Source organism: Heptranchias perlo, chromosome 3 (assembly GCF_035084215.1).
Source record: "Heptranchias perlo isolate sHepPer1 chromosome 3, sHepPer1.hap1, whole genome shotgun sequence".
NCBI classification, from domain to species: Eukaryota; Metazoa; Chordata; class Chondrichthyes; order Hexanchiformes; family Hexanchidae; genus Heptranchias; species Heptranchias perlo.
Window position 1 is genome coordinate 121,040,026 of NC_090327.1, and position 24,267 is coordinate 121,064,292.

The 24,267-nt window shown below is 44.7% G+C and overlaps 1 protein-coding gene and 1 long non-coding RNA gene across 2 annotated transcripts in view; one reads left to right on the top strand and one right to left on the bottom strand.

Annotated features, from left to right (window-relative positions):
* Nucleotides 1-23,459, bottom strand: part of bmper (BMP binding endothelial regulator) — a 92,780-nt gene extending 69,321 nt beyond the window's left edge. The window contains exons 1-2 of the mRNA XM_067981837.1: nt 22,749-23,459; nt 22,554-22,639 (exon numbers count right to left, since the gene is read on the bottom strand). Coding sequence (XP_067837938.1) covers nt 22,554-22,639; nt 22,749-22,869 — 207 coding nt within the window. The 5' untranslated portion in view covers nt 22,870-23,459. The remainder of the gene's footprint in view (nt 1-22,553; nt 22,640-22,748) is intronic.
* LOC137319987 (uncharacterized) lies at nt 1,874-23,889 on the top strand. Its single transcript, XR_010962319.1, has 3 exons — nt 1,874-1,956; nt 21,245-21,333; nt 22,726-23,889. It is a non-coding gene; the product is annotated as an uncharacterized lncRNA (long non-coding RNA).
* Nucleotides 23,890-24,267: the final 378 nt, after the last annotated feature.

Genomic DNA, 24,267 nt, shown 5'->3' on the forward strand with positions numbered 1-24,267 from the left:
AGACTGACAGACACTGGCAAGTCTCCACAAGTGGACAAAGGAAACTTAAGTGAAGATTTAAGGATGAAATAGTCTGGCAGGGATGTGGAATTGGGAGTTTGAGCCCCAGTGCTTTGTAGGGGTCCATCTCTACAGCTTGTTGCTGAACACTGCCCAGGGGGTCTCTGTTTCATCTAGGCCCTCGTGGAATTTCTCAGTTGGTCTTTTGAGGAACGCTTTGGAAAAATGATTTGACTCCATAGTCCAGTAACGATTAGCCCGTTTGCTTTAGAGTTCTGAGCAATAAATAATTCCATCACTTGGCTCACAGCGCTGAGGGTTTGCACATTGACTCATCTACTCCTGACAAACACAACTTATTGCTCAAAATAATCACAGCAGCTTGGAATCATGTGTTTATGAACAGAAAATCCCTGAGAGTGATTCTAACGCTTCTTCATACTTTAAATAAGTACAAAGAATGACGATACTGATAGAAAATAACAAAGAACTTACATTTCTATTGCCTCTTTCATGACCTCAGGGCATCCCAAAGCGCTTTACAGACAATGAAGTATTTTTGAAGTGTTGTAATGTAGGAAGCACGGCAGCCGATTTGCTCACAGCAAGCTCCCACAAACAGCAATGTGATTATGACCAGATAATCTGGTTTTTTTAGTGATGTTAGTTGAGGGATAAATATTGGCCCACGACACCAGGGAGAACTCACCTGCTTTTCTCCAAAATAGTGCCATGGGATCTTTTACGTCCACCTGAGAGGACAGACGGGGCCTCGGTTTAACGTCTCTTCCGAGAGACGGCACCTCTGACAGTGCAGCACTCCCTCAGTACTATACTGGGAGTGTCAGCCTGGATTATGGGCTCAAGTCTCTGGAGTGGTAAAAGACACCAGGATCAGATTGATCAAAGGGCCCAATTTCAACACCAAGGATAAATGGAAGATTGGCCTCAGAAATTAGGAACTGCTGTTTGTGGTCAATTGCTGTGAACCGGTCCAATCCCTATAATCGCAGAGTCCCACTGCACAAAACGTCTCCAGGAATTATAAACTCTTGCTTACCACAGAACCCACACAAGAGCACAAAATCCAGGTTAGCTAGAAAGGTGTAAAAAGTACATAGAACTGCATTCAATTTATCCCTTCAATATGTACAGATTGTAACAAACTTGGGATTATGATGGTGCCAACCGGAATGGTCGGGGCAATTGCACGACACTGGGCCAGGAATCATTCCCTAAATAACGGAGGAGCTCGGCAGCGCTCTCCGTTTTTATTGGTGAATTGAAGGAGCAAGTTCCAGAGTTCGCACATGCGCAGTGAAACGCGGAAATCATGAACTTGCTCCTACTGGTTCTCCGGTGATATGACAGTTTTGAATTAAAGGGACATCGCATGCTGCAATCGGAGAAATCATTGAAAAAGCGCCAACTTGCTCACCTGCCCAGCTGGTAAGTAACTAATTACATCACCAAAAGGTACGCTTAAAAATACCAGGTCTAAACTAAGTTTTAACAGGGTGGTAAGTCTTAATGACTGCCAAACAACTAAAAATTAACTTTCAAAAATGTGTGCGTCTCATATTACTCCTTATTTTAATAGTTATTGGTCATTTAAAAAAAAATTTTAATTAAAAAAATTAAAAAGTTTTTTTCCCTTCTGTCTCTTTAATTTATTTCAATTACTTCTTTGGCGTTTTATATAAAAAAAATTCAAATTTTTATTTACAATGACGTACTGAATTCGAACTTTCAATGAATGAAGTCTGCTTCCCTGATTGAGCAATGCAGCCTGAATCTGTGGGCGTGATTTCTCTTCCTGACAGGTTTTGTGGGCGTGTCTTCTCCTCACAGACCTTTCCAGCCGCGCAGCAACTCAGGCTGCTCAGAGGCTGGATTGATAGCGCGGATTTTCTTTTAAGATCAAATTCAAGCAATTCGATGCCCACAGAGCCCGCAGTAAGTACTTTTGTTAACTTGATTCACAGGAGCTGCGGTGAGCATTGCCTTGCCACTCTGCGTGATTTCTGGCCCACTGTGTTAGTTTTAAACTCTGGGACATTGGTTTGAATTCAGCCAAACTGGCAAATTAATGCATCCAATTACTGTAGAGCAACAACCAACAAAGCAAATAGATCACTGAACTGTAACAGGAGAATGCGAGTCAGAGGAAGCTGTGCTCAAACTGTACACAGCTCTAGTCAGACCGCAGCCTGAGTACTGGGCCCAGTTCTGATCAATGAGACACAAGGGAGATATTCAACCACAGGAGACCGTGCCAAGGAGAGTTCCGATTCCTTGTGCCAAAGCACTGAATTAGAGGAAAAGATGAAGACACTTGGGTTATTCGCCCGTGAAAGAGGGCAACAATACGGAGACATCATGGACACAGGTTAATAGGCAGTGAGGAAAAGATAAATCCGCAGACTACTTGAAACTCAACCGTGATGGTGGGACAACGAGACACAGTTGAAACTAGGGATAAAGTCAGGCAGTTCTTCACACAAAGAGTGACCGACACATGGGATGGACTCCCAGAGAGAAAGTAGTGAAGGCAGACACTTCAGGAATCGTTTAAGGAACAACAACCTGCATTTATATAGCGCCTTTAAACGTCCCAAAGTGCTTCACAGGAGCGTTATCAGACAAAATTTGACACCGAGCCACATAAGGAGATATTAGGACAGATGACCAAAAGCTTGGTCAAAGAGGTAGGTTTTAAGGAGCATCTTAAAGGAGAGAGAGGTAGAGAGGCGGAGAGGTTTAGGGAGGGAATTCCAGAGCTTAGGGCCCAGGCAGCTGAAGGCACGGCTGCCAACGGTGGAGCAATGAAAATCGGGCATGTGCAAGAGGCCAGAATCGGAGGAGTGCAGAAATCTCGGCGGGTTGTAGGGCTGGAGGAGGATATAGATTTTGGGGGGGTGGTGGGGGGGGTGCGAGGCCGTGGAGGGATTTGAAAACAAGAATGAGAATTTTAAAATGGAGGCATTGTCGGACCGGGAGCCAGTGTAGGTCAGCGAGAACAGTTGGATGCAATGATGAGGGCGGCAGTTGTTTTTTTATGGATGGATGAGCCAGGGTTTTGAATGACATTCCTCATCCACATCTAACCAGTGGTCCTGTGATGGGATGAAATTCTCTCTTTGTGGGCTGTGTTAATCTAGGCAATTGTAAACAATTTTACAACACCAAGTTATAGTCCAGCAATTTTATTTTAAATTCACAAGCTTTCGGAGGCTACCTCCTTCCTCAGGTGAACGATTTTCCACATCGTTCACCTGACGAAGGAGGTAGCCTCCGAAAGCTTGTGAATTTAAAATAAAATTGCTGGACTATAACTTGGTGTTGTAAAATTGTTTACAATTGTCAACCCCAGTCCATCACCGGCATCTCCACATCATTAATCTAGGCAGTCACAGCATAACTGCTTGTGGCTAAAGGAGCAACAGCACAAAACTGCCTCTAATTTGGCCCCCTTGCTCAGACAGACCACAGGATTAGTGGGTGTGAGATATGACCGTGTTACTGCAGTGCTGCCCTCAGGTTGAGGTAGATTGGTGGGGAACAGTAGAGGGCGCTTCACGCTGTAAACTGGCTGCATCGATGCTGATCTCAGGATCCTGAAATGTGAAAGCATTTAGTTTCGCAGTTACAACATCTCTCAGCTTGATGAGCACAAAGGTTCACTCCCAAAAAAACTGGAGGAAAAGGATTTAAATAATCTGTCAGCACAAAGTACCAACTGTACCAGTAGTGAGTCACTGAGCTGGTGAAGAGGCTTCTGCCCAGATAGCCGCACACTGGGCAACGAGCAATGAGACCACCAAAAAATGCAGCAGCGTTTTTCTGTCCTTTTGATTGTTTCTCTTTGACAATCAGCTAACATCCCGATGTTGTCTGATGAGGTGATGGGTTGATTCCACCTCTGGGGGAGCAGAGAGGCACTCTGTGCGTCAGAAACGCATAAAAATGCTTCAATGAAAGGCCTTCTGTAGAAATTATTCCCCTCTGAAGATGGAATATAAATCACACAGCCTGTGGTAACCATGCTGAGTGCTCAACTATTCCCTGTCACTCAACAACCATCTTTCACAATAATTTGTTCATTTTAAGGTGACCTGTAATTTTGTGTATCCCTCTCTCTCTCTCTGATAGATGCCTTTGTGTTCTGTCAACTGTATTGCAAAATCACTTTGATTATTGCAACTAAAAAAAAGAATTACAATCATAAAAGTGTCACAGAAATATTTAAAACATTAACTTGAACTTCAAAGGTAACCTGAAAAAGAAAGCTAGTGATGCCAATTATGATGGATGGGTTGTTGAGACAGAGAGCACTACGCCTGGAGTCTGGGACAAAGCGGCTGCTTCTCAGTGAATGGGACAGGGTGTGTAATTCTCGCAGTAGGATTTCCACGTTAAACAGTGCAGGCGGCGTCCCGTGCTGATGTACACTCGCAGTGTCAGCTACAGTGCCACATCCCACTAACTTAATAAGAAATCGGTAGTTAAAGATCATTGTGATCATCGCAGAGCATCTGGGTGTGTGTGGTCTGTGATATAGAAGGTTACAGGGACACTATCTCCACTGGATAATTCCAGGCAAATCTTTTTATAAATCTGTTTATAACACGACACAACAATAGGAAGTACACCAAAACACGTCAGCCTGGATTTTACAATTAGCGGTAACTTTAACGCTGCTGTTACAAACTTGGGGTCTGCACAAGATAGCCGCGAGGGTTCAGCGTTACTGGTCTCTCCCCTAAGTGGATCCTGTCTCCCCTATGGTCGGGAGTTTACCGTTACTGCCCAATATCCAGCCTTGTGATAGTGGGCCCCAGGGCGTGACAATAAAAGCCCCCGGTTATATGACCTGTATACTGTAATCCCATAAGTGCCTTAATGTGCGGTTCTTCAACATTCTGAAAGGCGGTCTGATTAACACTTTAGTGAGACAAGGGTGATTATAAATCATCAGGCTGATTTATTTTATAAACAATAGAATTACATCGAATCTACAGCACAGAAACAGGCCATTCGGCCCAACTAGTCTATGCCGGTGGTAATGCTCCACACAAGCTTCCTCCCACCCTACTTCATCTAACCCTATCAGCATGACCTTCTATTCTTTTCTCCCTCATGTACTTATCTAGCTTCCCCTTAAAGGCAAACATTGAGTAACTTTTATAGTAAATCTCACCTTGCTTCAACTATTTTTGTAACACTCCTCACAACATAGAAAATAACAAATACGCCACACTGTCCATGATAGTGAGCTAAATGCTAAATCTTCTAACCAGAAGACTCTCTGAAACTGGTCAACCCTGAATTTAATGAGAAAGCCTTCTCTCTGGCTCTATCACCAGATCTCCCAGACTGTCTTTGATTGTGTGCTTGTTTGTTCCCTTATTTCTCAGCCAAGAATAGGATAGGAAGCCAAAGGTTCACATCTGCCTCTCTCCCACCTTTCCAACCTGGCAATGTCAGCTACAGTGCCACATCCCGCTAACTTAATGAGAAATCAGTAGTTACAGATCATTGTGATCATCGCAGAGCATCTGGGAACACAGAAGGTGCGCGTGGACTGCGATATAGAAGGTTACAGGGGCACCATCTCCACTGGATAATGCCAGGCAAATCTTTTTTAAAATCTGTTTATAACACGACACAACAATATGAATTACACCAAAACACGTCAGCCTGGATTTTACGATTTTATAATCTCCGGGATTGACCAACTGAATTGCCAATTAAACCAACGCCTAGCAAGAGGGTTCCCTGGCAACGAACCGCAGCTGAGCACAAATGACTAGGGTCATATCAACATCTCATGTGTGAATGTCGACCGGGATCTTTTTAATGGACTCCCACATTCCTCAAGCAACCTGGGCAGACGCTATATCTGAATTCTAACCCGCATCCCCAGCCCATGGCTGCTGTGTGGATCTAAACCCCTGTGAGCTAAACTTAACTTAAGAGTAATGTTTTACTATAAATTGCTCCAAAATCGTTCAAAGTATCCCAGAATGCGACAGCTGCATCTACCGACTTATTTTAAAAATTACACCGTCAGAAAATCGAATCTGACATCCTCACAAGGAAGAAAAGAAAAACAAGATTTTGCTTGTTTACTTTTTCCATGGAGGTTGTGTCCCTTTAAGAAGTGAAAGACAGATGTACAGGGTAAATCTTTCAGGGTTCTAACCCCTGGGGTAGAGCCTAACTCAACCGGAAATCCAGAGAACTGGGTGTGGAATTCCTGGTGCTCTCGATAGTCCGGTCGTTAAAATCAACGACCGGAAGATAGGGAATGTTGCTGACCTCTGCCCCCAAATCGGTGAGACTCACTCCCACCAAGTGAGCCCCTCCCAGTCGGAACGGAGCCCTCACACAACATGCCGTGGGAGAAGGTGGGCACACAGATCCAGAGGGTGGGTGCGATGAAGAGGGGATTGGGAATTGGAACACCGAAAAGGAAGGAAACAGAAAAAATAGGAATGGAGAGAAAGTGAGATGTTTTTACATTAATTGAGAAAACAGCTGTTCATTCGCCAACTGTTAAATACTCTGGAATCTAAAGAGATAATTCAGCCAAGCACGATGACAATACAAGGAGAGTACTGGACTGTCATTCCTATTCACCCAGGTTGTTATCCGCCATTCAATGAGATCATGGCTGATCTGTGACCTAACTCCATATCCCCGCCTTAGCCCCATATCCCTTAATACCTTTGGTTAACAAAAATCTATCAATCTCAGATTTAAAATTAACAATTGAGTTAGCATCAACAGCTGTTTGCAGAAGAGAGTTCCAAACTTCTATCACCCTTTGCGTGTAGAAATGTTTCCTAACTTCACTCCTGAAAGTCCTGGCTCTAATTTTTAGACTATATCCCCTAGTCCTAGACTCCATAACCAGTGAAATAGTTTCTCTCTATCTACCCTATCAGTTCCCCTTAATATCTTGAAAACTTCGATCAAATTACCCCTTAATCTTCTAAATTCCAGGGAATACAACCCTAGTTTGTGTAATCGTTCCTCATAATTTATAGAATCATAGAATAGTTATGGCACAGAAGGAGGCCATTCGGCCCATCGAGTCTGCCCCGGCTCTCTGCAAGAGCAATCCAGCCATTCCCAGAATTGGACACAATACTCCAATTGTGGCCGAACCAGCATTTTATAAAGGTTCAACATAACATCCTCGCTTTTGTACTCGATGCCTCTATTTATAAAACCCAGGATCCCGTATGCTTTCTTAACCTGTCCTGCCACCTTCAACGACCTGTGCATATATAGCCCCAAGTCTCTCTGTTCCTGCACCCCCTTTAGAGTTGTACCCTTTAGTTTATAATGTCTCTCCTCGTTCTTCCTACCAAAATGTATCACTTCACACTTCTCGGCGTTAAATTTCATCTGCCACGTGTCCGCCCATTCCACCAGCCTGTCTATGTCATGAAGTCTAATACTATCCTCCTCACTGTTTACTACACTTCCAAGTTTTGTGTCATCTGCAAATTTTGAAATTGTGCCCTGTACACCAAAGTCCAAGTCATTAATATATATCAAAAAAAGTAGCGGTTCCAGCACCGACCCCAGGGGGACACCAATGCACACCTTCATCCAGTCTGAAAAACAGCCGTTCACCACTACCCTCTGTTTCCTGTCACTTAGCCAATTTCGTATCCATGCTGCCACTGCCACTTTCATTCTGTGGGCTTCAATTTTATTGACAAGCCTATTATGTGGCACTTCATCAAACGCCTTTTGGAAGTCCATATACACAACATCAACCGCATTGCTCTCATCGACCCCCTCTGTTACCTCATCAAAAACCTCAATCAAATTAGTCAAACATGATTTGCCGTTAACAAATCTGTGCTGGCTTTCCCTTATTAATCCATACTTGTCCAAGTGACTATTAACTTTGTCCCAGATTATTGTTTCTAAAAGTTTCCCAACCACTGAGGTTAAACTGACTGGCCTATAGTTGCCGGGTTTATCCTTACACCCTTTTTTGAACAAGGATGTAACATTTACAATTCTCCAGTCCTCTGGCACCACCCCTGTGTCTAAGAAGGATTGGAAGATTATGGCCAGTACCTCCAGAATTTCCAAACTTACTTCCCTCAGCAACCTAGGATGCATCCCATCCGGACTGGGTGACTTATCTACTTTAAGTACAGCTAGTCTTTCTAGTACCTCCTCTTTATCAATTCTTATCCCATCCAGTATCTCAACTACCTCCTCTTTTAATGTGGCTTTGGCTGTATCTTCTTCCTTGGTAAAGACAGATGCAAAGTATTCATTTAGTACATCTGCTATGCCCTCTGCCTCCATGCATATATCCCCTTTTTGGTCCCTAATCGGCTCCACCCCTCCTCTTTCTACCCATTTACTATTTATATGCCTATAGAAGACTTTTAGATTCCCTTTTATGATAGCTGCCAGTCTATTCTCATACTTTCTCTTTGCCCCTCTTATTTCCTTTTTTACTTCCCCTCTGAACTTTCTATACTCAGCCCGATTCTCACTTGTATTTAACCCTTGGAGTCCAGGTATCATTCTAGTAAATCTACGTTGCACTCCCTCCAAGACCAATATATCCTTCCTAAGGTGTGATGCCCAGAACTGAACACAGTACTCCAGGTGTGGTCTAACCAGGGCTTTGTATAACTGTAGCATAACTTCTACCCCCTTATATTCTAGTCCTCTAGATATAAAGGCCTGCATTCCATTAGCCTTTTTGATTATTTTCTGTACCTGTCCACGACATTTTAATGATCTATGTATATGGATCCCCAAGTCTTTATGGACCTCCACTGTTTCAAGCTTTTCACCATCTAGAAAGTACTCTGATCTATCCTTTTTAGGTCCAAAGTGGATGACCTCACACTTGCCTACATTGAATCATAGAAGTTACAACATGGAAACAGGCCCTTCGGCCCAACATGTCCATGTCGCCCAGTTTATACCACTAAGCTAGTCCCAATTGCCTGCACTTGGCCCATATCCCTCTATATCCATCTTACCCATGTAACTGTCCAAATGCTTTTTAAAAGACAAAATTGTACCCGCCTCTACTACTGCCTCTGGCAGCTCGTTCCAGACACTCACCACCCTTTGAGTGAAAAAATTGCCCCTCTGGACCCTTTTGTATCTCTCCCCTCTCACCTTAAATCTATGTCCCCTCGTTATAGACTCCCCTACCTTTGGGAAAAGATTTTGACTATCTACCTTATCTATGCCCCTCATTATTTTATAGACTTCTATAAGATCACCCCTTAACCTCCTACTCTCCAGGGAAAAAAGTCCCAGTCTATCTAACCTCTCCCGATAAGTCAAACCATCAAGTCCCGGTAGCATCCTAGTAAATCTTTTCTGCACTCTTTCTAGAGTCACAGAGTTATACAGCACGGATAGAGGCCCTTCGGCCCATCGTGTCCGCGCCGGCCATCAAGCCCTGTCTACTCTAATCCCATATTCCAACATTTGGTCCGTAGCCTTGTATGCTATGGCATTTCAAGTGTTCATCCAAATGCTTCTTGAATGTTGTGAGAGTTCCTGCCTCCACAACCCTTTCAGGCAGTGAGTTCCAGACTCCAACCACCCTCTGGGTGAAAAAGTTCTTTCTCAAATCCCCTCTAAACCTCCCGCCTTTTACCTTGAATCTATGTCCCCTTGTTATAGAACCCTCAACGAAGGGACAAAGCTCCTTAGTATCCATCCTATTTGTGCCCCTCATAATTTTGTACACCTCAATCATGTCCCCCCTCAGCCTCCTCTGCTCCAAGGAAAACAAACCCAATCTTCCCAGTCTCTCATCATAGCTGAAGCGCTCCAGCCCTGGTAACATCCTGGTGAATCTCCTCTGCACCCTCTCCAAAGCGATCACATCCTTCCTGTAGTGTGGCGACCAGAACTGCACACAGTACTCCAGCTGTGGCCTAACCAGTGTTTTATACAGCTCCATCATAACCTCCTTGCTCTTATATTCTAAGCCTCGGCTAATAAAGGCAAGTATCCCATATGCCTTCTTTACCACCTTATCTACCTGTTCCGCCGCCTTCAGGGATCTGTGAACTTGCACACCAAGATCCCTCTGACCCTCTGTCTTGCCTAGGGTCCTCCCATTCATTGTGTATTCCCTTGCCTTGTTAGTCCCTCCAAAGTGCATCACCTCGCACTTTTCCGGGTTAAATTCCATTTGCCACTGTTCTGCCCATCTGACCAACCCATCTATATCGTCCTGCAGACTGAGGCTATCCTCCTCGCTATTTACCACCCTACCAATCTTTGTATCATCAGCGAACTTACTGATCATACCTTTTACATTCATATCCAAGTCATTAATGTAGACCACAAACAGCAAGGGACCCAGCACCGATCCCTGTGGTACCCCACTGGCCACAGGCTTCCAGTCACAAAAACAACCTTCGACCATCACCCTCTGCCTTCTGCCACTCAGCCAGTTTTGTATCCAAAGTGCCAAGGCACCCTGGATTCCATGGGCTCGTACCTTCTTGACCAGTCTCCTGTGGGGGACTTTATCGAAGGCCTTACTGAAATCCATGTATACCACATCCACTGCGTTACCCTCATCCACACGCCTAGTCACCCCCTCAAAAAATTCAATCAAATTAGTCAGACATGATCTTCCCTTGACAAAGCCATGTTGACTATCCCTGATTAATCCTTGCTTCTCCAAGTGGAGACTAATTTTGTCCTTCAGAATTTTTTCCAATAATTTTCCTACCACTGATGTTAGGCTCACTGGCTTGTAGTTCCCCGGTTTTTCCCTACTCCCCTTCTTGAATAATGGTATTACATTAGCGGTTCTCCAGTCCTCTGGCACATCCCCTGTGGCCAGAGAGGTTCTGAATATATGTGTTAGAGCCCCCGCAATCTCCTCCTTTGCCTCACACAGTAGCCTGGGATACATTTCGTCCGGGCCTGGGGATTTATCCATTTTTAGGCCTGCTAAAACCGCCAATACCTCCTCCCGCTCGATGTTAATATGTTCGAGTATATCACAGTCCCCCTGCCGTATTTCTATGTCTACATCGTCCTTCTCCATAGTGAAAACAGATGCAAAAAATTCATTTAGAACCCCTCCTACATCTGCCGGCTCCACACACAGATTGCCATTTTTGTCCCTAATGGGCCCTATTTTTTCCCTAGTCATCCTCTTGCCCTTAATATACTTATAAAACATCTTAGGATTTTCCTTTATTTTGCTCGCCAGTGTTATTTCATGGCCCCTCCTTGATCTCCTAATTTCTTTTTTAAGTATCCCCCTGCACTTTTTGTACTCCTCTAGGGCTTCCTCCGTCTTTAGCCTTTTGTATCTGCCAAAAGCCCTCCTTTTTTTCCTAATCCATTCTCGTATATCCCCTAACATCCAAGGTTCCCTGGAGTTCTTGGAACCACCCTTGACCTTTACGGGAACATGTTGCCATTGTATGGTCTCAATCTCCCTTCTGAAAGACTCCCATTGCTCCGATGCGGATTTTCCTACAAGCAGCTGATCCCAGTCCATTTTGGCCAGATCCTGCCTTATCCTATTAAAATCGGCCTTCCCCCAATTTAGAACCTTTATTTCCGGCCCCTCCCTGTCCTTTTCCATGACCACCTTAAATCTCACCGAATTATGGTCACTGTCACCAAAGTGCTCACCTACTAGCACTTCTTCCACTTGGCCGGCCACATTCCCTAGAATTAGGTCCAGTACCGCCCCCTCTCTTGTAGGACTTTCTACATGCTGGCTCAAAAAGCTCTCCTGGATGCACGTTAAGAATTTTGTACCCTCTAAGCCTTTTACACTCTGAGTATCCCAGTTAATATTGGGGAAGTTGAAATCCCCCACTATTATTACCCTATTATTTGCACAATTTTCTGAGAATTGTCTACATATCTGTTCCTCTATCTCCCCCTGACTGTTTGGGGGCCTATAGTACACTCCCATCAAAGTGCTTGCCCCCTTTTTGTTTTTAAGCTCCACCCATATGGCCTCATTAGAGGAACCTGCGAATATATCATCCCTCCTTATGGCAGTAATTGATTCTTTAATTAATATTGCGACCCCCCCTCCTCTTATACCTCCCCCTCTGTCTCGCCTGAAGATTCTGTACCCCGGAATATTGAGCTGCCAGTCTTGCCCCTCCCTCAACCATGTCTCTGTGACAGCAACAATATCATACTCCCATGTGTTTATCAACACCTTCAGTTCATCCACCTTATTCGCAAGACTCCTTGCATTAAAATAGATGCCATCCAGCCTTGCCCTCACATATTTGCCCTGTCTTCCAAGCTGACTTGTTTTTTTCTCTATATTTGGCTGCACATCACCCCCTATTGTAGCTCCACTCTGTATCCCATCCCATCCCATCCCCCTGCCAATTGAAATCTATTTGCCACAGTTTTGCCCATTCACTTACTCTATTAATATCTGAATGTAATTTTATGCTTCCATCTACACTGCTTACAATGCTGCCTATCTTTGTGTCATCGGCAAACTAGGATATGTGGCTCTCTATCCCATCATCTAAATCGTTAATAAATACAGTGAAGAGTTGAGGCCCCAACACAGATCCCTGTGGGACACCACTAGTCACATCCTGTCAATTTGAGTACCTGCCCATTATCCCTACTCTCTGTCTCCTGCCGCTCAGCCAATTTCCTAACCAGGTCAATAATTTGCCCTCAATTAGATATCCTAATCTAGGATGCGAGCTTTTTACTGAACATGTATACATATTATCAGTGATCAACTGTCTCTCTCTTTAGTTCACAATATCTTCCGGGAACAACAATATTGAACAAAAACTCTCCACGTTATCACTGAACGCCTGTAGTGCTGGATAGAGATGGAAGAGACAGCTGTGATCCGACTAAATCTTCCTTGATTTCTGCAGGTTGGCTGTTTACAGCAGAATAGCAGCTTGTGGGTTCATGACATTGGACCAGGATGCACTGTAATCGTGTAGGTGATTAATCCTGAATTGGTTTACACACAATGTGGGTCAGAGCCCACTGCTCAGAGTCCCCAATAATTACCACTCTACCCTTCCAATTTTTTTAATCTACGGACTGGGCCCAGAATTGCCTGCATATTATTTTTCGATAAACTGCTGTAAAGACATCTCAGGAAAGAATGAACAGGAGAGAAAAGGATGAGGGGTGACCTGATAGATGTCTTTAAGATTGTGAAAGAGTTTGACAGGGTAGATGTAGAAAAATTTTATCACTTGTGGGGGAGATCAAAACTAGGGGCCATAAATATAAGATAGTCACTAATAAATCCAATAGGGAATTCAGGAGAAACGTCTTTACTCAGAGAGTGGTGAGAATGTGGAACTTGCTACCACAAGGAGTAGTTGAGGCGAATAGTATAGATGCATTTAAGGGGAAGCTCGATAAACACATGAGGGAGAAAGGAATAGAAGGGTATGCTGAAAGGGTGAGGTGAAGTAAGGTGGGAGGAGGCTCATGAGGAGCATAAACACCGGCATAGACCAGTTGGGCTGAATGGCCTCTTTCTGTGCTGTAAATTCTATGTAATTCTATGATAAACTTGTAGTTTGAATAGCAGTATGCAGTAAGGACACGCAGTGTACTCACAGGGACACAAACACGAACAAGTCATTGCCAGTGCAAAAGCAGACATAAATTTGAATCAATTTCACTTCCTCGGATAAAATTAAATGACAAATATTCTAAACAACATCTCCCAATGGGTGAATTCATGGCAGTAATCTAATCTCAGGTTCAGCTGATGGATACACACCCTGGGAACTTCACTTAGTGAGTGTAAGGTATCATGTGAAGCCCTCAATTAGATTATTGTAATCGTGCTGAGGTAGACATTATTCCACATGTAATAGTCTAATTTAACTTGCTGTCTTTTTTTTATGTGGTCATATTAGGCTAAGTAACAATACAGAGCAAGTAATATGTAAATAAGGACAATAGTCAATGGAAGTTGGATGTGCCATGTCATTGGAAGTGAATGGGTATTTGCTGACACCAGACTGTGCACTATTTGTTTCTGTGTCTCCAACTCTCCCGGTTCTCCCAGGAGAGGGGTGTTGCATCGGATCTATCTAACAAGAGATGGGGCTGTTTGATCGTGGGTCAGCTGCTCCCATTGGCACTGCTGATGTGGTCAATTCTGAGTGTTCGCCATCACCCAATGGTAGGGGACAGTCGGCCCATGCCGCTGTCCGAGACCAGGGCCTCTTGTTGACTGTACAGCTGCTCCATATCACTGGACATGCTCAACGGAAGCTGGAACCTCCAGGGAGGATGAAGGGGAAAGTCTGCCTTCCCACCAGGAAAATCGGGATGTGCAGCACGTGAGATTCTATCAGACGGAAAGTCACAGGCTGCAAGCCTGGAATGTTCTGTGCAAGGATCGGTCCCCTCTGGGACATGCCCCTCAAAACCCACCCTTGGGCTGATCTGTACCTCTCCCTGTGGCATCGTTAAAAGTTTGGCAGCTATTGGCCCACTCATCCTCTCAGCCGTGGATAGGGTGTGACACAGGGGCGGAAGGTGAAAGGAAGTAAGACAACTCGAGGAAGAGGGAATCTCATGCTATAAAAAAACATAGAAGTTGTTACGTTACTTTGACTGAATGCCATGAAGACACAAACTATAAAATAGCTGCACATTTCCTGGATCTCCTTGTTAACACAGCCTTTGACAGCAGTACCTGTATTTCAAAAAACATATGCAGGGTTCTCCTCATCTCCCGCTGTAACTTTGGTGGAAACTGTGCAGTGACTGCGTTAACGGCCATTTCTCTGGGGTTTCCGCTGATCTTCCACCGAAGTTACATCCGGAGAACACCAGGAAATCCAGGGGATATTAATGTTCCATCAATGAACTGAGGAAACACAATGCGTCCACTCTGTAATGCAGCCCGGGGTATAACTCACTTTTCATATGGTACTCACTACAAGGAGATTTTTTTTGGAGAAATGTGGTCATTTTAAAATGTAACCAACGAGGAGACCAGACTGATGTGTACTCATCAGGAAAATGTACCTCACTCGCACTGACATTGTTTTTATTTGTTCTCAGGATATGGGCTTTGGTGGCTAAGCTGAATTTTTCATTGCCCAGCCCTAGTTGGCCTGAGAAGGTGGTGATGGGCCTTCTCCCTGAACTGCTGAAGTCCTTGTACTGACAGTTCTTCCATGATAGTGTTAGGTTGGGAGTTCCATGATAATGGCCCAGCGACAATGAGGGAATGGGTATACGTCCAAGTCGGGATGGTCTGTGATTTGGGGGGGAATTTGGAAGTGGTGGTGTTCCCATGCACCTGCTGCCCTTGTCCTTCTAGGTGGTGGAGATCGCGGTTTGGGAGGTGCTGTCGAAGAGTTGCTGCAGTGCATCCTGCAGATAGTACACACTGCAGCCATGGCGTGCCGGTGGTGGAGGGAGCGGATATTAAGTCCAGTGTCGGGGCACCAATCAAGTGGATTGCTCTGTCCCAGATGGTATTGAGCTTGTTGAGTGTTGCTGTAGTTTCACCCATCCAGGTGAGTGCAGTGAATCCCATCACACTCCTAATGTCAACCTTTAGATGCTGGAGAGGATTTGAGGGGTCAGGAGGTGAGTTTTGTAACCAAAGGCTGCAAACAAATGGGGAATTGGGTGGTGCAGTGTGTTACACACTGTTCTTTCACTTCTGGTTCCTTGCCCCAGACTGAGGCAATAAAGTCTTCTCTTCTTGCCAGCTGTAAAAGTCCTGAATGAAATTGGTTTGGACAGTCTCATTTTAGTTTCTACTTGGCCAGACTCCACCACACAAAACTGCCTGTAATTCAGCACAGATTGGAACTAAGCTGGCAGCTTTATAAGTCATTTATTGATCAAAACAGGAGCTGAGCTTCCAACCAAAAAAAGATTGGGAGACTTGGCTCCAATTTGTGTCGATACACACTTAAAAAAAAACATAAAATGGAGTTTTTGTAGCTAGATTACAAAAGCGGCTAATGAAGATACTGGCTGCACCAAGAGGGCTGGATTCTCCGAGAGCTCAGCTGTAGTAGCCAAGAGGTAGTGTTCACTGCATTCCGTTCGGGCTGCCAGGGGAAGAAAAGGCCACCAGGGCCATCAGGGCTCACCCTGCCCGTTAGATGTGCCTCACGCACTACCTTCCCCTAGTGACACCAACGTATTGGGAAGGCGATAGAAAGGAAAAACCTGTGACCGATTTCTGAAAACACTCTGGAAAATTCTTCCCCGGCTCCCTAAAGCAATCAATCGAACTCCGAGAGAGCTGGGCGCCCATGCCCACATCTCCAGGCAGACTTAACTTACAAAGCACAGGCTCCCATTGATGGCCTATTGATTTCCTACACTACAACAGTGACCACACTTCAAAAAAAAAAAGAACTTCATTGGCTGTAAAGCGCTTTGGGACGTCCTGAGGTGCAAGTTCTTTCTGTCCATGGGACCGCTTGAGGACACGGGATGGGGTGAAATTGGTGTTGAGCATAAGCGCAAAACTGGCGATAGCAAATCGACAGCCCATTTTACACACTTTATTCAAGTCAATGGAAAATAAAATCGGGCGGGGTGTAAAACAGGCGAACAATTCGTTATCGCTAATGCCCAAGACCAATTTCACCCCCACAATCTGCCCTCGTACCCTACGAGCACCTTGGGAATGGAGCAGATCAGCTTGAGCCCACGTATAGACTACAAAAATAAGAATGGGGGTGAATTTCCTCGTGCTTTCTCCCACTCCGGAGCATAAGCAGGGTCTCTGCCAAACTTGCTCTACAGCCCCATGCCCCTCTAATGTGTTCCCAATAAAACTTCTGGTACAATCAGTACTTAAAACAACAATGTGCATTTATATAGCATCTTTAACATAGTAAAACGCCCCAAGGTGCTTCACAGGAGTGATTATCAAACAAAGTTTGACACCGAGCCACATAAGGAGATATTAGAACAGATGACCAAACACTTAGCCAAAGAGGTGAGTTTTAAGGAGCAGCTTAAAGGAGGAGAGAGAGGTGGAACAGCGGAGAAGTTTAGTGAGGAAATTCCAGCGTTTAGGGCCCAGGCAGCTGAAGGCACGGCCACCAAGAGTGGAATGATGAAAATCGGGGAGACGCAAGAGATCAGAATTGGAGGAACGCAGAGATCTAGGAAGGTTGTAGGGCCGGAGGAGGTTACAGAGACAAGGAGGCGCGAGGCCATGGAGGGATTTGAAAACAAGGATACGAATTTTACTTAGCTACTAAATGAAGGTGTGGAAGGATTCCATTTTATGTTGCAGATAACGAATGTCCACTGGCCAATCCAGGAAGAAGTCTGCAAAGGGCAGAGCATCAGCGGCACTTGGAGCATAAAGATATTTAATAGAGAGCTGCTCGTGGGAAGGCACTGTACTAAATGGAACATGGATCATAAGGTACAGAGACAGTTAATTTGGGAGACAGCAGAATTCCTTTCTGTGACCACGGAAGCCTATATCAAGAAGAATTTGAATTCCATTTATCAAAAGCAACAACAACAACTTGTGTTTATATAGTGACTGAACGTAAAAAATATCCCAAGTCATTCACAAGTGTGAGGCAAACAGACACCAAAGGAGGAGAATTAGGGAGTGACCAAAAGCTTGGTCAAACAAGTGGGTTTTAAGGACGGTCTTAAGGGAGGAGAGGGAGGAGAGAGAGGTGGAGGGGTTTAGGGAAAGCATGGCTGCCAATGGTGGGGAGGGCGATGTACAAAAGGACAGAGACAGAGTAACAGAGAATTCGGGGGGGAAGTGTTGTAGGGCTGGAGGAGGTTACAGACATGGGGAGGGGCAAGAGATAGGAATAGGGAGGGGAGCAGCATCTATAAAACTTGGCTGGGCATTTCACAGTCAGTTCAGGGATCATCTTCAGCAGTCGGTTGGTTTTGTCTCCCATCCTCACCCTCCCTGTCCTAAAGGTGATGATATGCTGGAGTGCTGTTCTGCATTGCTGTACATCACCCATTCTTCATGTGCGATCACACAAGTGTCAACAGGCCACTCAGGAGCGATGTGCTTCACAGCCAACCCTAATTCTGCCCTCATCTGAAATCCACACCACAGGTTCCAGGGGGGAGTTGCTGCAGAGCAATTAGAGCAGGAAACCAGCCTACTTTATTCTCCTCCCAAGTACAGGAGGTGCTGAGGCCCATTCCTGCCACTGCTGCCCTCTGATATCATCCAACTTAGCACAGGCCAGCAATGAACTTGGGAGCTTCCAGCTCTGTGTGGTTCACCAGGTGATCCATTTACTCACCGAGTCATTGGGAAGCATTCAGAACATGGTTTCAGCCTCACAATCGTTCAGGTTTACACTCCAGTGATGGATTATAGTAACCGAGTAGTTAAACGTTCTACAACAAACTTCATAGCCAAAGTGGATGCGTACACCACCGTGACATCCAATGGTTAAAGTAGAGTTTAATGCCAGTGTTCACCAGAATGCTATTGTGGGGAACGCTGTGTGTGTAAAGTAATTCCACAGTTCTCTGAGTGATGGAAAAGGCAGAATGAAGAGGGGTGGGAGGAGGCTCATGTGGAGCATTAACCAGCATGGAGCAGTTGGGCCGAATGGCCTGTTTCTGTGCTGTAAATTCTATGTAATTCTATGTAATAATAACCTCACGGCGCCAATGCAAGGTGACAAGGAAGAGTATTTGGTGGCTGAATAGAAATACAAAGAACGGTTAATTCTGCTCCAATTTGCCACCAGAGGAAGAGCTTTGTTCTAATTACCAGAAGCTTCACAGGAACACACAATGATTCAGACTAAAGTTGCATCAATGAGGCAGTTGTTCAGTCTCTCAGTGCCATCCTAAAGGCTTCAGCTGCTGAGGTTATCAATTTCCAGTGAAATCCCTGGATTAGTGAAGAACTTTTTTACCTTCTTGAATTACAAGCCCAAACAACCAATCACTAAGGAAGGATACCATAAAGTGAAAGACAAAACTGGCTGCAAATACGATTAATTAAGCTGGAAAAGGACAATTAAAGAGCTGGCACCAGAGAGTCAAAGAACTGAAAATGGAGTTGCACATGAATCAGAATCTTTAACAGCATTAGATTAAAAAACTGGGGGAGATAAACGACTTGTCTCCCAACCATTGAGGAGTTACTCAGGACTGCTCATCTCCTGACCATCTCTCCAACGTGTCTGAGAACGTTATTATTTTATATTCTCAGTATGTGGGTGATGTTGGCAAGGTGACATTTTCTGCCCATCTTTAGCTACCTTGGGTGATTCACCAGGTCATTTCAGGGGCCATTAAGTGTCAACCACCAACTGTGGACTTAGAGTCACATGTAGCCCAGACTGGGTATGAGTAGCAAGTTCCCTTCCCTGAAGGACATTCATGAACCAGTTTGGTTTATACTTAGTGCCAGCCTACAAATTACCACATACATTGAATTTGATTTCCTATGGTAGGAATTGACCTCTGAGTACGGTCCAGTGCCAGAAACACTAGACTACCCTGCACTAATTCATTATGCTTAAACCAAGTGGAGAAATGGAAACCGTTGGAATGTATGTATTGGTGGAAGTCGTGCCATTCTAGGTTTCCTGAGGATAAAGCACAACTTGAAGATATGTAGAAAGATTGTTGATGAATATTAAAAGTCAAAAGCCTCAACATCAGTAAGGCAATAATAAGGTCTCTTTTCTTGAGCCATGAATGGTGTAATGTGAAAATTCATCTGGACAATAAGAACCCAGCACAAGAACCCAATCTCAATACATTAGAGCAGAATTGACAAATGGTGACACCATCTGAAAAGGTATCTGGATATTTTAGTGATGGAAAGTTCAATTGTTTAGATACAATGGGAAATCTGCAAAATTAGCAATATTAGTCTGAATTCTAAACCTATTGCAACGTATGACTCCATCTATGACTCCATGTATGCATGTGGTGCAGCTGCAGGTGTGACTATGGGTCACAGAGTAATGATGCCCAAATAAGGAGTGTGCGACATAGGTAGTGAATTTTATATATGATAAATAGATTACTAAACTGCATCATGGGGAAAAGATTAGTATATTGCACCAAATGGAATTGGAGTTATTATTGTATTAGCACACTGTAGCTCAGGCGACACTTAGTCCGAATGCCTGATACTGGACTACCCAGGAAGGTATTCTATGGTGAGCTGAAGCTCTCGTGTTGGTCAGTTTCAAAGATTTAAGGATTGCCTAAAGACCCAATCTAAGAAAATGTGGCACCTCAACTGACGAGTAGACTGAAGAGTAGACTCAACTACTTGGATGTGCACTTGAGGTGCCATAACCTACAGGGCTATGGACCAAGTGCTGGAAAGTGGGATTAAGCTGGATAGCTCTTTTTCGGCCGGCAGAGACACGACGGGCAGAATGGCCTCCTTCTGTGCTGTAGCTTTCTATGATTCTATGACGCACGTGAACACAACGCTCGTTACAGGAAAAAGTAGCAACGGATGATTCACAATGGCATGACAGAGCGCAAAGTCAAGAGCCCAAAGGAAATCGAGGACAGATCAGCCCTTGAGTCAATCTGACATCCGATGCCCGGTGTGTGGGAAAACATTCCTCGCAGAAATCGGACTAGTCCTATGAGAACCCACAACCTGTATTAATTGGAGATGAATCATAGGCTGTCCCCATCCACAATGATGGATAAACCCCCACCATCATCACCATCACACTGTAGCAAAGAGTGCAACTGTAAGACTGTGGGGGGAGCCCCTTTTTGATAATTCTAATGAACGTGTCAGTAAAGAGTTTCCCTTTTCACAATTTCCAGTGAAATTCCTTTAGAACGTGGTCACGGTTTTCATAGAAATACCGGAGAAAATCTTCGCAAATGCATCTACGATGTTACAAGTAGAGCAATCGTTACACCACATGGAACACCTGAGGAGATCAGACAGGTCTGAGCAACTGGTTAGCCTACTGAACCCTGCCATTAGACCATTGCTTGTGGCCCTATTTACCTGACCACTGTTTGCCTTTTTACAGCTTTTCTCTGCCACCGATGTTGCTGCTCCCTCGCCCTCAGTCAATGGGCAATGCCAATAAAAATCAACCTGCAGCTTCACCGTTGGTGATGCAAAATGCAGCGAGCAGATAATTTACCATTTCAGGGATATGCCTAAATCGTTAACTTGCCTGTTCTCTCTACAGATGCTGCCTGACCCGCTAAATGTTTCCAGCGTTTCCTGCTTTTGTTTCAGATTTCCAGCATTTGCAGTTTTTTGTTTTCCATTGGTGAAGCAAAATGATGTGGAACCTTCCAGAATACAGTAGGAGGCTCTTTCTGACGGTAAATTGTGATGGGATTCACCATCTACATATAATAAATCCATACATTCGATCACAGGGAACACCTGCAGCCGCGATATTAATATTTAAATATGTAGGATTTGTACTATTTTATGTTTAAAGGGGTATAAATACCGAATTTGAGTTTGCAAATTGAAATCAGGAATGACATATGGATGAATTTTGTTTGGAATGCAAGAAACCCCAACATATGGACGGACAAGAGCTGGCAGCAGGTAATACAGAGCGAATCAAATGAAGTGCAGGCTGCAGTGAGAGTGGGTCCCCAGTGACTGACAGTGATTGACATGGAGTGACAGTGATTGACAGGTAGGGCGGGAGCCCGTTTCGCTGAGGAATTAACCCATGTATGTGCGGGCAGAAACTGCAACAGTCTCCCAGACTGCAGAGCTGCCGTTCTGCACACCCACTCCGGCTCGTAGCCCTCACCTCCGCGGCCTCTCAGGCTCTGCTGCCCGGCCGCCTGCACACACGGGAGCCCAACTCACCGCCACTGGGTCCTAGCGCCGGTTCGTCACAGATTCAAGCTCAGAATTCTGAATCTCAACATCCCATATAACTTTGCAAGGCATTAATTTTTTTTTAAAAAAGCACAGGGCTGCCACCTCCCTCCCCAGAAGTGGTCCCGGGAACCCATCTATTAGCACGTGCACAGTTCCTAAACGAAACTTGGGCTGGGATCTCTCCCAAATCTACAGAAATACATGAAACCAAGTCAACAAAAAAGCAGATCAGCAGAGATCTGTGTGTTTGAGTAGGGTCACTCGTGGCTCTGAAACCTAGCGACTGCAGATAGTGCTGCACTGACAGTTGAATAACCAGTAACGGGGTTCTTTTAGTTGGGTTCTCTTGCATTCCAAACAAAAATCAATTGTAAACAATTTTACAACACCAAGTTATAGTCCAGCAATTTTATTTTAAATTCACAAGCTTTCGGAGGCTTCCTCCTTCGTCAGGTGAACGATGTGAAACAAACAAAAATCAGGAATCGTTACTGAAAATACCGCGCCTTTTAATAAAACAGAACCGTTTAGCTGCAATCTGAACTCCAGACTCGCTGTTACAGAAGTGGCCGGATGTGCAATAACCATCCAAAGGTGTCTGCACCTGAACAACTCGCCACAGTAACTTGGCTTAAATCGTCATATTTGCACTCCGCTAGTACACCTGAGATACTTGTTAAAATGAAACCGCTCTTACCAAACACAAGCAGGAGATGCAGGGGTTGTCTGTAATTAGGGGGATCTCTATCACATCACCTTCATCTTCACAACTCGCCACTGACCCTAATTGTGCAAATATTAAAACACCGACATAATTAGAGAGGTTCTTTTTTCCAGAACTTAGAATATGGTTCTATTTAATTGCACAGGACGTGAGTTCATGCTTTCTTACCTGTCAGAAGAGACGGTGAGACGGTGATCTGAGAAAGAAAAACTAAAAAGAAACAGATCAGTAAACGACTGCAGAAGTTTGGCCAGCTCGCCAGAGAGCTACTGAAGTGAAACAGCATCATCACTGCCGGTAGATGAATCAACTGGGTCAGGAATAAAACGATCCCAGCGGCAGCTCAGGATCTCAGCGCCGGGTGCCCATCTCCTCAATCAGGTGTGGAGGATCCAGCCGGCCAGCTTCTGTCCCCCCGTGTCCCAGAGATCCACACAGCGATTAGCATCAACCTGCCAACCAGCGACATACGCCTACAGCCTGAGCGATTCATCACTGTGACAAGGGACTGTTCATCCCGAGTCTCCCCCTCGCCGTCCCGATCATCCAGAAATAGCCGTGCCCGGGATTCGGTGGTGGTGGTGGTGGGGTGCAGTGATGGGGTAGCGGGTCCAGGTCTACAGGCGGGGCCGCCTTGTATGCAGTCTCACCAGTTTAAATCCATCAGTGCTGGCTGCTCTGGGAGTCAGCGCCCGGCTGTCTGCAATTTGCAGCCTCTCGCGATGCACCCAGCAGCTAACTGAGCAACTCGCTTATTACTGAGAGTGTGCCAAAGCAAAGAAACCAGCAAACATTCACTGGATCCACCTACAACCCCATTACACCAGCAACTAAACACACCAATAGACACATGTTATCCACTCAGCCTCTGGATCGATTCAGGGACCCCACCCCAAATCCTGCCTACTTGTGCTGTAAAGAGACTTTAAACCCCTCGAGGTCTCCGGTGGTCTAAATCTAGTTGGTTGATTTTAAGTTTTATCTACACCGTACCTTTACCATGGCAACACGTATCCCGGGACTGCACAGTGAACTGACCACAGAGTGACTTCTAATTACAGAAACATGTGGAATCCGAATGCTGCAGATAAATTCAGAGTAAAGGAAAAAGCACTTAAACTGCCAGTGATATTATTGGTAAACTGGGAGCTGATGTGATATTTTACAAAGAAAAAATACTGTTGGGGCACTGAAATTATTGCAGCGAAATTATTGCAGTGAAATTATTGCAATAAAGTTGTTGTAGTGAATCAGTTACCGGTCAGCAGACAATTTGTGTGGCTGAATTCTGCGCATATCCCATTTGCCTCATTCACCGTCTGTCGTTCGTTTTATTTTCTGTTTAACCGCTGGGTGTTTATAGTTTTTAGTTTATATGACGAATCAATACACAAACATTAAATGGTTTGTTTAATTTGTATATATCGAATGATCCGCCAGAAATACAGAGAATAATTCGGCACCAAACCGTTCATCTTTTGACCCAATCGGTGGCCGGGGCCTTTTGGGATTGTTTCACAATGTGGCTGAAATATTTATAACACGGGCTGGGATTCAATAAATTCTGTGGAACTCGGGAACAAATAGCTTCAGATGGGTTTAACAAGGATCTTTTGTCGGGAGAGTGTTTTGGCGCCTGTTGAAGGTAATCTAACATGCGATTCATGAATGGGGGGCCAGTGCTAAC